This window comes from Sus scrofa, chromosome 14 (genome assembly GCF_054392235.1).
Source record: "Sus scrofa isolate SSC_HxYL_T2T_F1_AM1 chromosome 14, Sscrofa_HxYL_maternal_Yorkshire_Landrace_v2.0, whole genome shotgun sequence".
NCBI lineage: Eukaryota > Metazoa > Chordata > Mammalia > Artiodactyla > Suidae > Sus > Sus scrofa.
The window spans coordinates 79,537,494-79,553,789 of NC_139396.1; the positions used below are offsets into that span (position 1 = coordinate 79,537,494).

At 41.8% G+C, this 16,296-nt stretch overlaps 1 protein-coding gene and 1 long non-coding RNA gene across 6 annotated transcripts in view; one reads left to right on the forward strand and one right to left on the reverse strand.

The window, feature by feature from the left end:
- Positions 1 to 16,296, reverse strand: part of LOC146396806 (uncharacterized) — a 769,570-nt gene that overhangs the window by 230,795 nt on the left and 522,479 nt on the right. The window lies entirely within an intron of this gene.
- The window catches only part of PCNX2 (pecanex 2), a 293,795-nt gene continuing 292,137 nt past the window's right edge, over positions 14,639 to 16,296 (forward strand). For 3 of the 5 annotated variants that reach the window (XR_014827836.1, XM_021074292.2, XM_084996835.1), the window contains exon 1: positions 14,639 to 15,032. Coding sequence is in view for 1 of the 5 variants with exons in the window: in XM_021074292.2 (XP_020929951.2) it covers positions 14,880 to 15,032 (153 nt within the window). In the remaining 4 variants the exon portion in view is untranslated. Of the gene's footprint in view, positions 15,041 to 15,485; positions 15,676 to 16,296 lie in introns of those variants that run through there. The other 2 variants (XM_084996833.1, XM_084996834.1) reach the window with 2 other exon arrangements.

Consider the following 16,296-nt stretch of genomic DNA (forward strand, 5'->3'; position numbering starts at 1 on the left):
GTAGATGGCAAAGAGAATAAATAAGTGAATTCCATTGTATATTAGACGTTGATAAATACTGCACATGAATAGAAAGGAAAGCAAAAAAAGGTGGATCAGGAATGGGGGCAAAGTGGGTGACTGGGGTGTGGGGAGGTGGTCAACAGGTGGACAGGGTGGCCTTGTTGAAAATGGAAGGATTTGAGCAAAGATTTGAAGGAGAGAAAGGAATTGGACAAACAATTGCCGGGAGAAAGATTAAATAAGCCAGTCCCACAAAGTTCACATTGCACTTTGGCTTTCTCATTGGGAAGGTCCAACCCATGACTTCAAAGTTGTAGCTGAGGACCTGTTAATGAGGGTGGTGAGTAAGAAGCAGCCCGGAGTCCTTTTAAAATATGTTGAGACTGGAAATTAGCCTTTCTTGAATCCGGTTCTCTGGCTTCCTTTTCATGAGTTTGAAGATGTGGGGTTAAATGAATAATAATAACAAGAATGATGGTGATGATTCATCAGCAATAAGAAGTTAACACTTATTGGCATGTTTTCTACGTGTTGAAGCTTTGAATTCAGTCTGTGTCAGGTTGCTGTTTATGCTCAAGGTTTCAGCTGGCTTTCAGCTTTAGACCGAGTAATCATGATTTTTAGAATTTCTGTAACTTTAATCGCTGGACAGGACTGGAGCCTTGCCTGTCCACGCTTAAAGTTACAGATTACAGACAAGGCTGCTCAAGTGGACAAAGAGCTGCTTCACTGAATAATACAACAATGTAAAAACCTGAGTGGTTTCAGAAAGCCGAGGTCTTTTTTAAACTCTCGAAGATACTCCTTCTAAAGGAAAGCCACAAAACTCATGACCTTGGACCTGAGATAGGAAGGTTGCCATTCCACTCTGAGTTGCCATTTTTGTACATTTTGTCCTATCTGAATTTGTTTTATTTGTGATGTACTGGACTCTTTTCAAATATAATGACTAATTCTTTATAAACTGCTAGAAATATTAAACAGAGGACAGAGATGATTAAAAAAAAAAGAGCAATTCCTTCTGCTAAGATGGTAGTGAAATAAACCATAGAGTAATGGATTTATACCCACTATGTTTAATTTTTATTAAGTTCCAGCCACTTGCTAGTTACATGACAAAATATACAGAAAGTTCATGTTCTTGACCAGAATGTCTAATTTTTGGACGCTTGGCTTGCAGACTCACGGATCTGTTTTTGTAAGTTGAATTTTCTACTCTGAACAAATTTACTCTGTCATACTTTTTTTTTATCATATTCATGCTACGAAAATGATGGTTTCCTGTGTATCAGATCAATTTTCAGGATGTAACATTCCTAAAATAGACTGGGACACACAAAAGTCCAGCATCCACCACTGACCTTTTTAGAAACCTTGACCTTTTGTTTCAACTGTCTCATTTTTAAATCTACACTTAAAATTGGAAGAATATTAACATACCTAATATATGATGAATACCAAGAGAATTAATGATCACAACATTACACAGCTCTTTTGAAATTCTTTTTTTTTTTCTTTTCAGGGCCTCACCTGTGACATATAGGAGTTCCCAGCCTAGGGGTCAAATCAGGAGCTGCAGTTGCCAGCCACAGCCACAGCAACGCCAGATCTGAGCTGCTTCTGTCACCTATAAGTATGCTAATGCATATGCTAATTCAACGCTGATCTGTGTGGTTCAGGGTTGTTTGTTGAAGTAATCTTTCTTTTAGTCTTTTAAAAATCTATGCTGAGGAGTTCCCTTGTGGCTCAGTGGAAATGATTCTGATTAGTATCCATGAGGATGCAGGTTCAATCCATGGCCTGGCTCAGTGGGTTAAGGATCTGGCGTTGCCATGTGCTGTAGTGTAGGTCACAGATGTAGCTCAGGTCTGGCGTTGCTGTGGCTGTGGTGTAGGCTGGTGGCTACAGCTCTGATTTGACCCCCCCTAGCCTGGGAACCTCCATATGCAGCAGGTGTAGCCCTAAAAAAAAAAAGAGAGAGAGAGAGAGAGAGACAGTAAAATAAAATCTCTACTGAAATTTCTTCAGAATTCTTAAATTAACCCAGCCAGTCTTTTCTTCCTTTAAACTCAAATGTGGAATGTACAAGTTATTACTCTGCTTTTACCCATTTCTGCTGCTGCCATTTCTTCTGCCTCCATGTGAGTTTTATTTTCTTTAAGAATTTCCCAAGCCCAGGATTTCCCATTGTGGCTCATTGGGTTAAGAACCTGACATAGTGTCCTTGAGGATGTGGGTTCGATCCCTGGCCTTGCTCAGTGGGTTAAGCATCTGGTGTTGCTGCAAACTGTGGCATAGGTTGCAGATGCAGCCCTGATGCAGTATTGCTGTGGTGTGGCCAAAGCTGGTGGCTGCAGCTCCCATTTGATTCCTGGCCCACAAACTTCCATAGGCTGCAGGTATGGCCCTAAAAAAGAAAGAAAGAAAGAAAGAAAGAAAGAAAGAAAGAAAGAAAGAAAGAAAGGAAGGAAGGAAGGAAGGAAGGAAGGAAGGAAGGAAGGAAGGAAGGAAGGAAGGAAGGAAGAAAGAAAGAAGGAAAGAAAGAAAGAAAGAAAAGAAAAGAAAAAGAATAAGAAGACTTTCTGGGGCCCAGAGCCACAGCATCTTCATCATTGTGTCATTGTATGGATTTTCTGATTTTATGGGTGTTATTGTTACCTTATAGGTTTGGTTTTGTTACCCTGAAGGAGCTGATGAACGTGAAGTACTTGAAACACTGCAATGTGTCCTATAAATCTCAAGTACTGTTTTGTGGTTGCTGCTCAAGATCATTTGGGGAGTTCCCATCGCGGTGCAGCAGAAACAAATCTGACTAGAAACCATGAGGCTGCTGGTTTGATCCCTGGCCTTGCTCAGTGGGTTAAGGATCCAGCCTTGTCCTGAGCTGTGGTGTAGGTCAAAGACGTGGCTTGGATCCTGCACTGCTGTGGCTGTGGTGTAGGCCAGCAGCCGTAGCTCTGATGCAACCTCTAGCCTGGGAACCTCTATATGCAGCGAGTTTGGTCCTCAAAAGACAAAAAAAAAAAAAAAAAAAAAAAAAAAGATTATTTGAAGTCTTCCTCTTCTTTTCTCAAGTGGCTTGATAAAGTTGAGGGTTCAATGAGGGAAAGCTTCCAGTGAGTATCTATTTCAGGTAGTATTTTCTTATCTAATAATGTGCTTGGGCAGACTGGTTTCCTATAATCACAGTAAGAATACCATTAAAAAAAACCTCAAAACCTCAGCCTCCAAAGATTGGAAATTTAATATCTTACAAAATATTAGCAAATTACAGTATATTCAACAGGTGGAATCTGAGACCCAGCTTCTGCTTACATAGGATATTGCTTCTCCTTAATATCGTTTGGTGGTGGAAACCTTATTTTTCCTACTTTAATGGATTCTAAGCCTGCTTTTTCAAGAGAAACTAATATTCTTTTAGCAGTTTATTATTCCCTTGACTAGTTGTCTCCATCTTTTTTTAAAATTTATTTAATTTATTTATTTTAGGGCTGCATCTGCGGCATATGGAAGTTCCCAGGCTAGGGGTCTAATTGGAGCTATAGCTGCCAGCCTACGCTATAGCCACAGCAACACAGGATCCGAGCCGCATCTGTGACCTACACCACAGCTCAGAGCAACACCGGATCCTTAACCCACTGAGCGAGGCCAGGGATTAAACCCACAATCTCATGTTTCCTAGTCAGATTCGTTTCTGCTGCACCACAATGGGAACTCCAAAAAGATATTTTCTAGTGTGCCATTTTAATTCCCTTATTGTTTCCTTTACTGTATTTAAATTTAAAAATTTTTTAGTGGTTGACTTTGGGTTTACAACTAGCATCTTACAACAATCTAATTCAGGAGCTCCCCTTGAGGCTCAGCAGTAACAAACCCAGCTAGCATCCAAGGATACAGGTTTGATCCCTGGCCTCGTTCAGTGGGTTAAGGATCCAGTGTTGCTATGAGCTGTAGTGTAAGTTGCAGGCACGGGTCAGATCTGGCGTTGCTGTGGCTGTGGTGTAGGCCTGCAGCTCTGATTCAACCCCTAGCATGGAAATTTCCATATGCCACACATGCGGCCCTAGAAAGACCAAAAAACAAACAAACAAAAAAAGCAGAAAAACCAATCTAATTCAGATTAATATTAATTTACCTTTGATATTATTCTAAAACTGGTTCTAATATAACTCTGTTCCCTCCTACTTTCTCTTCACACAGATTATATCCTTGTATATCATAAGCTCTTCAATACAGTTTTATAATTCTTGCTTTATGCAGTTGTCTTCAAAAACAGATATGAGAAGATAGGGGTCAGAAACAAAACTAGTATACTTTTTATGTTTACTGATGTAGTTCCCTTCACAGGAGCTCATTATTTCTTTTTGTGGATTGGAGTGATTGTCTAGTGTCCTTTAATTGCAGTCTAAAGGATGCCCTCTTATGCTTCTGAAGGGTGTGCCACTGAGCTTGGGATGGAGGAGGGCTGGGAATAGCCCTGGTTAACATGTCACAGACCCCACTGTCTTACCCAAGTTCAACAGTTTCTCTTGGAGGGATGATTTGCAGTTTCGTTTGTGGCTTTGGTTAATTTTCAGGATTCTGAAATGATTGTTTTTAGTGGCTTTGCCCAAGTTTTCATTATTTTTGTGGGAGAGTGAGTTCAGTAAGATCCTTACTTGGATTGCAGATGTTAATTGCCCTGGGATTGCTCTTACTATGAATTTCCTGGTCCTTTTGGAGGATGGCAGCATGATGCACCCTTTTAATGTTTAGGTCAAGTCCTCTTTTATTTCTTATAAGTACCGCGTGCTCACCAATTGTGCCACTGGAGCTACAAGTCCTCTTTTATTTCTGAAAAATTTTTTAAAAGATCTCACATATTTATTACTGAGCCAAAGCAGTAGTGCAGAAACATTGACGCAAAGAGAAAGATCATTCTCCCAATAAAGCATATTCAGCTGTTCAGGCTGTAGTGATGTTTTCAGAGCGATAGGGTGAGATACAAGTGTCCTTGACATGGCATAAATTTGTGTGTCACCTCATGTGTGGGGGCCCTTATAGTCCCTGTTCAGATCTTCTTGAGTGTCTTCTCTTCCATTTCTACTTGATTTTGTTACCAGTGTTCATTCCAATCCACTGGGGAATGAAACGACTCTGCTTTTGTTTCTAGGCCAGGAATCCCTTGATCCTGAAAGTTTTGTGAGAAGGCCTGGTGAGGAGCAATTGCAACCGCACACAGGATGGCACAGCAGAAAATAGCTATTTCTGAAAAGTTTTAAAATTAGGATTTAGACTATACACCTTGGGTCCATCATTTCTACTCTGCTCTTCAGAGACACGAATTAGTTAAACATTTGAAAATATAAATAATAATGGTCACCCACACTGACCTTCAAAAGACATAAACAAATGAATTGGGTGAAAAGTAGAACTGTCATTTTGGAGGCAAGCTTTCTGGAGTATTGAATTCACTCCCTGTTTAAAGTCTTTTGCTTTGTAATACCAGCAATGAATGGACTGGTCTTTACTGAGATTGAAGAAGTGCTCTGGTGCCCTCTAGTGCTATAAATGAGTAAAGACCACTTTGCTTTTTTTCCTATTTGTTTATTTTTTTCTCCCTCAGTTTTTAAATTTTTTAAAAATTATAGTAGGTTTACAATGTTCTGTCAATTTCTGCTGTACATCAAAGTGGCCAAGTTATACATAGATATACATTCTTTTTCTCACATTATCCTCCATCATGTTTGCTAATAATAATAATAAAAAAATAATAGGTATATTCTGCTCCAAACTTGACAGTTTGGAGTTATAACATGAAGTTAACTGAGTCAGAAATGTGTTTTATATTATATGCTTACTCTTAGGCAGAACTGAGGACGTTTAGGGAAATCTCAAATGATGTTGGAATAAGGGGTTAGTGTCCTATTCTTTAGGAATTTCTCCTAAGTAAATGTGGTCTTGTCCTATTTCCATACTTTTTTGTGCCTACTGATTGGGGATTAGCTTATCGTTTTTCTGTTTCATTTGAATTCTTTATGCATGTTCTGTGAAATCCCAGCATCCTTATAAGTAATTTCCACTATACCTGCAACTCCTGCACAAAAGTACCTACTCCATGCCTGATCTCCTCTGTGCTCTTTCTACACACTTGTCCTTCAGGTCCTGACATTTATCCTGACTTCTGTATAGTTCTACCTCTATTAGAAATACCTCACTTCATAGTTCTGACCTCTTATAAAAATGGTTTACAGGAGTTCCTGGCTGGCTCAGCAAAAATGAATCTGACTAGTATCCATGAAGACACAGGTTTGATTCCTGGACTCGCTCAGTGGGTTAAGGATCCAGCGTTGCTGGGAGCTGTGGTGTAGGTCACAGACGTGGCTCAGATCATTGCTGTGGCTGTGGTGTAGGCTTGCAGCTGCAGCTCCGATTCAACGCCTAGCCTGGGAACCTCCATATGCTGAGGGTGCAGTCCTAAAAAAAGGAAGAAAATAAAAACACAATATGAAGCAAGATTTGAAGAACTGTTGTGCTGACAACAAATATCACTGTTAGTCACTTAAAACCAGCAGAACCCCAGCTTCCTTTAAAAAAAAAAAGAAAAAAAAAGATTTACAGGTTTGTGATATTCAAGGTAATATAAAATATTTCAATAAAACATAATCCATCCCAAAGAAGCCAAGAAAGAGAATAGATAAAGTAGGACTAATTTAAAATTCTTTGAAAGATGATATGATTAAATCCCCAAATATTAATTATTATAAGAGATATAAGCAGACCAAATATCTCAATGATAAGACAAAGATTATCACACTAAAAAAACAAAAATAAAAATCTAACTATATATGCTGCATATAATGAGATGGACTCATTCTTTAAAAATATAAATTACTATAAAGGCAAAAGAAATGAAATATTCAAATAGGTCCAAAATTGTTAAAGATACTGCATTCAAAATGCATCTTGATGCTTCATCTGGATTAATTATCCTCTAGGCTTGCCACTTTGTGAGATGTTATACAGGAGATTCTTTTCTCTCTCTCTCTTCTTTTTTTTTTTTTTTTTTGGCTATATCCACAACATGTGGAAGTTCCCAGGCCAGGGATCAAACCTGCGTCATAGCAGTGACTCAAGCCACAGCAGTGACAATGCTGGATCCTTAACCTGCTGAGCCATGAAGGAACTCCTCTATTTTATTTTTTATTTCTTTTTAAATTAGCTTGTTTCCTGGGTCCCAGGATTTTCTTTTCCTTAGTATATTCACTCATTTTGATAAAGCATATTTTCCTGTAGAATATGGGAAAGAGTTTAGCAGATATATGTGTGGTGCCCAGCAACTCATAGATTAGGGCCATCCTCGAATATTTAAATTATTTTTATTTAAAAATTTTTTTATAGTTTTAACCTTCTATTTATTTATTTGTTTTTGCTATTTTAGGGCCACACCCACGGCATATGGAGGTTCCCAGGCTAGGGGTCCAGTCGGAGCTATGGCTGCTGACCTACGCCACAGGCACAGCAACACAGGATCTGAGTAGCATCTGTGACCTACACCACAGCTTACAGCAATGCCAGATCCTTAACCCACTGAGCAAGGCCAGGGATCGAACCCGAAACTTCAAGGTTCCTAGTTGGATTCGTTTCCTCTGTGCCACGATGGGAACTTCTAATTGATTTTTAAAATAATTTTTTTACTTAAAAAAAAATTGTATTAGAGTATAGTTGGTTTACAGTGTAGTGTGATTTTCTGCTGTCATACATGGTGAGATGTCAGCATAGTGACACAATCATACATATACTTAATTGATTTTTGAATGTTAAACCAACCTGGAATTCCTAAGAATTCCTTATCGTGATTTATAATCTTTTTTTTTTATGTTGTTGGATTCAGACTGCCAATATTTTGTTGGGGTTTTTGCCCTTGTTATATATAGAGGAATTATGAATGGTCAGTTGTTTTCATGTCTTCACCTGTTTAAGGAAATATTTGCCTTATAAAATGAGCTGACAAGTATTCTTCCTTTTCTAATTTCTGAAAATATTTGTATAAGATAATCACAAACTTTGTTAATAGCCAAAATTCTCTTCTACTTTCTAATTGTTCCTCTTTAATAATGACTAATTTTATTTTTAATCAATGCAATATTTTCTCAGATAGCACGAGGGATATTAACTATAATTTTTAAGGACCTCTCTTGTTTTCTTCTTGTGTTCTATTTTAGTGGTGGCTATTTTCTTAGAGAGGTGAGCTTTTGAATTTTAATGAATAATTTTTATGTTTTTTGCTCATATTTACAAATGAGGGTATCTACATTTCTGTGAGAAATTTTATCAACCATTATTTCATTTCTCCAGCAGGTACACTTGTCCACACTCAGAGCCCTCTGGGAGTTCAAAGAGTATTTCATCCAGAATAGTCATCAGTAAGAAGGAGTCTGTAATCTAACTACTTACCGGTACCCATAGGGAAAAGGCAGATTGGCAGATGAGGGCTCCCTCTAGAGCAACATGGATCCTTGAGCAGCAAATTTACCTCTTCTCTGGTTTTAGCAGGCGGGCCACACAAGGTGTAGGGTGGCATGGAAACTTTATCAGCCATTCATTGTCCAGGGCTCTCAACTACTTCTTTTCATTCACCAAAGTCTGCTCTTTGGCTTAGCCATGTCTTGATCCTCCACTGGAATAATCCTAAGGTTGTCTGTGTCCACTTAGAGTTGCAGTTGATGGTGGGATGTAGTGAAAGGGACCTTGGGAGGGTCCCAAATCAGAGATGTATGGCTCTGCAAAGCCATATTACCCATCAACCCCAGTGTTTATGTTGTGGTGACTCAGACACAGCTGAAGTACCCTCTCTCCAGCCACCTTGCCCACATTAGGGGATGCTGGACAACCATTCTTAACTTAGCAGGCAATTCCTACCAGATGAAGCCTGGATATGCCTCTGGTCACAAGGGGGTGCTCTTCCAGTACCCATATTATTTCAATATTTCAATCCTACTTATTTCTAGCTCCATAATATTTCAATTTTTTACGTTCTTCCTCTCACCCCTAGCCAATCCATGGCTCACACTGGTGCCAATAGATATTGTGTGAGAATTCTTGGAGTTCATGTCGTGGCTCAGCAGTAACGAAACCGACTATTATCCATGAGGATCCAGGTTTGATCCCTGACCTCCATCAATGGCTTAAGGATCCAGTGTCGCCGTGAGCTGGGGTGTAGATCGCAGATGTGGCTTGGATTCTGCATGGCTGTGGCTGTGGCTGTGGTGTAGGCTGGCAGCTGCAGCTCTGATTTGACCCCCTAGCCTGGGAACTTCCATATGCTGAGGGTGAGGCCCTAAAAAGACAAACAAACAAACAAACAAACAGAATTCTACATAGAAAACCATAAAATATTGAGAGAGCTTAACAAATGAAAGGATACCTCTTGTTCATTAAAGGAAAAGCTCAATATTGAAAAGCTGTCAATTCTCTCAAAGTTGAATAGTAAATTCAATTATAATCTAATTCCTACCAGTTTTCGCTGCACAGAAGAAACTAACAACATCTTAAATTAACTATACTTCAACAAAACACATGAAAAAAAAAAAATCCCACCAGTGTGTGTGTGTGTGTGTGTGTCTCTGTGTGTGTAAACATGTTGACATTTGTTGACTTATGGAGGAACAGCATCAGCAAGGACAGAAGGACATGAAGCAACATGGGGTATGCCAAGCAACTGAAGCAGTTTAGATTTCCTGAGATGAAGCCAGAGGGAATAGACGAAGGCAAGGCTTGGAAGGCAGTTAACTTTTTTTAATTTGCGTTTTCTGAGTGTAATAGAAAAAAATTTAAGAAGGAGAAACAGGTCAGATTTACCCTTGATCTGAATCACTTTGGCTTGCCCTTTACCTGCTCTCATCTGTGTTACAGGTGAGTATATTTCCCAAGCTCCCAGGTAGGTGAGGCCAATGGAAAGGACGAGTAGAAGACTGGGAGACGAAGATACGATATAGGGCTGTTTGCGCATGCTCCGCTCCTCCCCCATCACCTTTCTGAGGGATCGCCTTTGGCAGCTTGCAGGCTCCGTCTCTCTCCAGACAGCCTTGCTCTATCTCCTTTCTTGGTTCAGACAATACTACCTCCTCTTATTATTCTTCCGGTTCTAGGAGTCTCGCTTCTGCTATCCTCTGGGTTGTTCAGCATCCATTGTTTATTTTCTCAACTTTCCCATCTGTTTGAAAGCCATCCTTTTTCTGGATGGATCTTAATTGCTCCCAGGGATTAAATTGGAGACATGAAAACCCATTAGGAAGCCACCACTTGATGGTTTAAGTGAGAGAGTCTGAGGACTTGACCTGAAGCAGTGGTGGTAGAGAGAGAGAGAAAAGCATACCTAGTTGATAACCATTTGGGGATAAAATTGATAGGACTTAGTGACTGAATGGATATGGTAATAAGAGAGAGGTGGATGGGAGAAAGGAGGAGTCTGGAATAGCTTCTAGGTCCTAAAATGATCAGGTGGATTGTACCTTTATTGCCTGAGAGCCAAGATACAGAAGGTGCAGCAGAAAAAATAACAGAGAGACGCCCGTGAGTAGACATTTGAACAAGTTGATGGTGGGGCACTGAATCGATATAAATCTGAAGTTCACAAAAGAGGTCTGGCTGGATATAGAGATTTCAGAATCATCAACGTGGGCATCACAGGAAAAGCCAGGACAAGAGACCAACACCATCCCAGGAAGAGCAGAGCAGCAGGGAAGGCAGTTGCTTATATTTTTCCATATTAAAAGCCAGTCAGTCAAATCAAACTTAATTGTCCCTGAACTTGCATTTAGAGCACCTACCTTCATGGCCTCTGAGGAGTAGCTTGCTTTGGCTGCCCCTGCTTCACCACGCCTTCACTCTTTTAAAATAGGATACAATTAGGTGTCTGCCTCATTAGCCATTATTAATCCCTGAGGCTACTGTGGTGGAGGTCGATCTCTTTTTGTTGTCTTTTTAGGGCTGCACCTGCAGCATATGGAGGTTCCCAGGCTAGGGATCTAATCAGAGCTGTAGCCGCCAGCCTACACCACAGCCACAGCAACGCAGGATCCAAGACACATCTGCGACCTACACCACTGCTCACGGCAACGCCGGATCCTTAGGCCACTGAACAGGGCCAGGGATCGAACCCACGTCCTCATGGATACTAGTTGATACTCCTTTTTACTTTTATTTATTTACTTATTTATTTTTGGTGGAGGTCACTCTTAAGGACAGCATTCGGTCTTTGTGTATGGTCTCTTTTCTACGGCACTGGGCACCACTGACCATTTCTTTTCCGAATTGCTCTTTCCCTGTGTTGGTTAGTTGATAGCGGATTCCCCTTGGTCTCCCACTCCTCTTCCTCTTCTTCTCTTGCCCGTGCTTTTAATCCTGGTGACCCACAGCCCTCACATTTTTCTCCAGTCGATTGTCATGCCCTTTCATGGGACTGTATCCTGATTCCTCTCAAGACTCTGTCTCTATATGAGACACCTCTCCTAACTCAGCTCCAGAACCATACTCACCCTGCCCCCACCCTGCAAAGACCCCAGTGTTGTCATTTTTTCTGCAAAACCCCCTGTATTCCATAACTTGACTGCTTTTACAGCATAGTCCCTCAAACCCAAATCAGAATGTTAGCTTATTCTTTTACTTCTGCATTGAACTGGTCTCTACACTAAGTCATATTTTTTTTATTAATACATATATTTTTTCTTTTCAGGGCCACACCTTCAGTATATGCAAGTTCCCAGGCTAGGCATCGAATCAGAGCTGTAGCTGCTGGTCTATGCCTCAGCCATAGCAACTCAGGAGCCATGTCTGTGAACTATGCTGCAGCTTGGGGCAATGCTGGATCCTTAAACCGCTGAGCAAGGCCAAGGATTGAACCGCATTGATAGTAGTCAGGTTCTTAACCTGCTGAGCCACAGTGGGAATGTCCTGATTTTTTTTTTTAAATTAGAGTATAGTTGATTTAAGTGTTGTGTCAATTTCTGATGTAAAACAAAGTGACCCAGTCATACATATATATACATTCTTTTTCTCATGCTATCCTCCATCATGTTCTATCCCAAGATACTGGATAGAGGTCCCTGCACTGTACAGCAGGACCTCATTGCTTATCCATTTTAAATGTAATAGTTTGCATCTACCAACCTCAAACTCCCCATCCATCCCACTTCCTCCCCCTCCCTCTTAGCAACCACAAGTCTGTTCTCTATGTCCATGCGATGTTCTAAATCCTATTTAATCCCTCCAGGTCATGTCCATTCCTGCTGGTTCAGGTATTCATCCCCCTTCAGCACAGCTGTTCATGTCACATCTGTGCTTAAAAGTTTCAGTGCCTGCCCAAGATAAGGTCTGAAGTACTTCCTATGACCCACAAACCTGACCTCTGCTTATCTCTCTCAGCAGGGGTCCTTCTCTTCCATTTCCTCCTTCCCCAGTTGGATCTTCCAGGCATATTCTACCATATTGACATTTTCCCCAAATGACCATGTTTCTCTTTCCCTAGTTATAACTACCTGGCGAGATACTCACATTTATCTCCCCAGAGAGCCAGCATTTGGCCTTAAGACCCAGTTCTTTGGGTCTCATTGACACCACCCCTCCTTCATGGATTTGGGCCTGCCTTCTCTTCATTGCCTCACCTCTTAGGTACAGCTATCTATGTTGGTTCACAACCTTGGAAGTTCCCAGAGGAAACTGAAACTGACAGCTATACACGGAAGGCAAAGAGAGATGGAAGTAAGAGGCAGACCCCTCCAGATGAGTAGATGGCAGGTTTAATAAGCAAGGGAACTTAATAGGAGGCTTGTTTTGGGCAGACACAGGACAAGCAGATCTCTGCACCTGCCTGCCTGAAACTTGAGTTTATTTAGAAGCATTAATGGGGTTCAGCTGTGTATACAGTCCAGACAGTCTCAATAAGACATTGCTCACAGAAATTTGTGTCCCTGAAGTGGCTCCCAGTGTGAGAACGGTGGGAAGAATGTACATTGCAACAGTAAGACTTCCAGTATGTGCAGGAAAATAAGTATACACACACACACAGCACAGCACATTTAATTGCAAATCTTCATTGATTTGCCTGTTTCCTCTTGTAGTCTGTGAACTCCTTCATGGTAGTGACTATATTTCATGTATTTACTTTCTCAGTCTTCAGCAAAATGCCTGCCACACAGCAATGTGCCTGGCTCCATAAATATTTTTGATGCATCAGGCATGAATGAATAAAGGTACTCCTTCAGTACAGGAATGAATTTGTTGCATGGCTCTTCTTCCTGGACCCAAGCAATGAGATGATCCTTCCGTGTGGGTCTTTCCTGTGGAGTTGATTGTTTGATTCAGTCACTCATTCATTAAACATTTATAGAGACCTTGGTAGATTTCAAGCAATGAGGCCATAGAAAAACAAGCATCCTCTATGTCTCTGAGAAAATTATTCTCCCAGTACAGAAAGCAGCATTATTACATTTTTGGTAGTCATTTGTGTAGATGCTTGCAGAATAAAGAATGGATAAGACTGAAGACCTGTGCACCAGTGTGAGGTCTTTGCTGTAACCCAGTGGACTTTCATGTCCTAGACTTGCTCCTCAGGATGGCCCTCCCCTTGTTTTATTTCAGTGTAGAAAGGCTGCATGCCTTTACTGGACCTAAGATGGCCATGAACCGAAGCTGCTGCAGATCAGAGCATGGACAGGGCATATACAGGTGCCCCTATCAGATGTGTCTGGGAAGATGAGGTAAGTGATGCAGAAAAGGCCTGTTCGGTATCATGGAGACTTCTAATTTTTGTCCTTCCCCAAAGGCCCTAACACACTCCGGCTTCCTCTGCTCCTTTCTGAGGACAATGAGTTCCCTTTTCTCCCCATGCTTTCCAAAACTTGCTCTCTTCAACAATATGAAGCTCATTTACTCTAGGTTATCAGTGACCAATAATGAGGGCTTTCTTCCCTCATTCTAAAGAAAGCAAGTTCCTCTTTATTTCTTCTCTGTCCAAAACCTGCTTTCATAAAATATTCTGAAATTTCCCTGCTAAACAAGCCTAAAGATTATTAGTTCAATAATACCTTCTAGTGGGTCTTCCTATCTAAATAGTATATCTGATTGATGCTTGGGATAATGTTCCAGGAAAAATATAAAAAGACAAGTAGTCTAAACTTTCTAGAAAGGTGGTTATCTTCATTATCTGCCCAGTTGGACAACAGCGGGGAGGAGGAGAAAGGATAGGAGAGGAAAAAATATTGGGGTCAAGTGTGCAGGTAGAATTTTGCTACCATCTGGAGTCAGCGGTTGATTAAGGAGAATGGGAAAGAAATACACTGAGTGACGTGTGACAGGAGCTTGAGTTACGTAACTGTTTTGGTGCAGGCTCCAAAAAAGGAAAAGGCAAAGGGACATGTCCTGGTTTGTCTGTTCTGCATGAGAACATCTTTGATTTTTAATCCTTTCAGCCTCCCTAATGGGAGGATGGGGCGGAAAGTAAGGGGATGCAGGAAGAGGCAAAAGAAGAGAGGCTGAAGGGACTCAAATTCTCCTCTCCCCCCACCCCCCAAGGAAGTCCTATGGAGGGGCTCTGGGCGGGCGCTGGGCGGAGCCTCTGGAGCATCCTCTTAGCAGCCGCCTCTGAGCACCATGGGAAAATCCTTCCTCCCTCGGACATGGCGCCCACCTGCCCGGCGACAGCAGCCGGCTCCGGCGCCGCGGTTCGCGGATCCGGGCAGAAAGGCAGCTCGAGCGTCTGTCGTGGGGCGGAGGGAGCTGGAGGGGGCGGTGACGGCGGCGGCGGCGGCTGGGGCGCCGCCCGAGAGCCCAAGTGTTAAAACCGAGGGCGTCCAGGCAGCGGGCAGCGCGGCGCGCGCCGGCTCCGGGGCGCAGGCATGGTATCCCAGGCGCTGCAGCTGCTCCGGCAGGGCGTGTGGGCCGCGCTCACCGGCGGCTGGTACCACGACCCGGAGCAGAGCAAGTTCACCAACAGCTGCCACCTCTACCTGTGGCTGTTCCTGCTGCTGCTGCCGCTGGCCCTGCACCTCGTGAGTAGGCAGGTTCAAGCCCTGGGGAAACGCGGGGATGGAACAGTTCAAACCTCGGAGTCTGCCTCTTGATGAAAAAGACTGGCAGCGATTCCTTAGAGGTGGGCTGGGGAGGCTCTTAAGGAATTTGGGACGGAGAAAGTACAGGGAAAGGAGGACCAGGGAGGGGCTGTCTGGCAGGAAAAGAAGCAGAAGGGACTTTGGGGGCTCTGGGACTCATGAAGAATTGATGCTGGTGCTTAGGATGAGTCAGACTCTGCTTGTGGTGGTGGAATGTTGAATCTGTTTTGTCTGTGAGCAGTCCTAGGCTCCTTCGCTTGGTACCTTGGGATAATGTTTGGTATGAGATACTGTTCAGGATAGCCAAAAGGCAACAGGAAATGTTAAAAGCAAACCAGTTTCCGTTGTTGATCTTTTACCCTTTTTCTTCCCTTCTTGTTTTGTTTTGGGAAGGCACGTTCAATGATCAATTACTCAACTTGCCAGTTTCCACTCCACTATGTAAAGGAATCTGTAGAAAAATATAATATGGGAAAATCTGATGAAGTATATGCGAAGCAAAGCGTTACTGGTTGGGGCTGGACCCTTCCTGAGGTTACCACAATTGAGGCTTGCTGAGTAACTGCATAGATGACCTTCTTAGGTAAACATACCTAATGGAAACAATGTTTTCAACCTTATTTGAAAAGCTATCCAAGTACATGTCATACTAAGTGGGGTAAGAATAAGAATCTAATTTTGGTGTCTATTGAAGGACTTTATTCCTAAAACATAACTAGATCAAGGTTCTCCCCAGCAAAAACCTTCAGTGAGTTTGCATGGCTGACGGAGTTGGAGTCTGACATCAGAGATTATGATTTGGCTCCCGTTTATTGTCTTCTTGGTAATTTATCCAAGGGTCAGAATTCTGGGCCCTGAAGTCAGCCTGCCTACATAAATTTTGGGTTCACCTCTTACCAGGTCTGTGACCTTGGGCAAATGACTTACCTTATCTGATTTTTAATTTTCTTATCTCTAAAATGAGAAAAACTACCTGGACCAGGTGTAGAATGTTGTTTGGGGGTTTAAATGAGCACTGAAAGCTATTCATCTTTCCAGCTTGACCTGGGATTGGACTCAGTCCCTGTGTCAATTTCTGTTTTTGCTACTTATTAGCTTTCTGACCTGATATTTGACCTATCTAAATCTTAATTTGCTCATCCTTAACATAGATGTGATAATGACTGTGTCATGGGAAAAATAAATAAAATTTCATGTAAAAAGT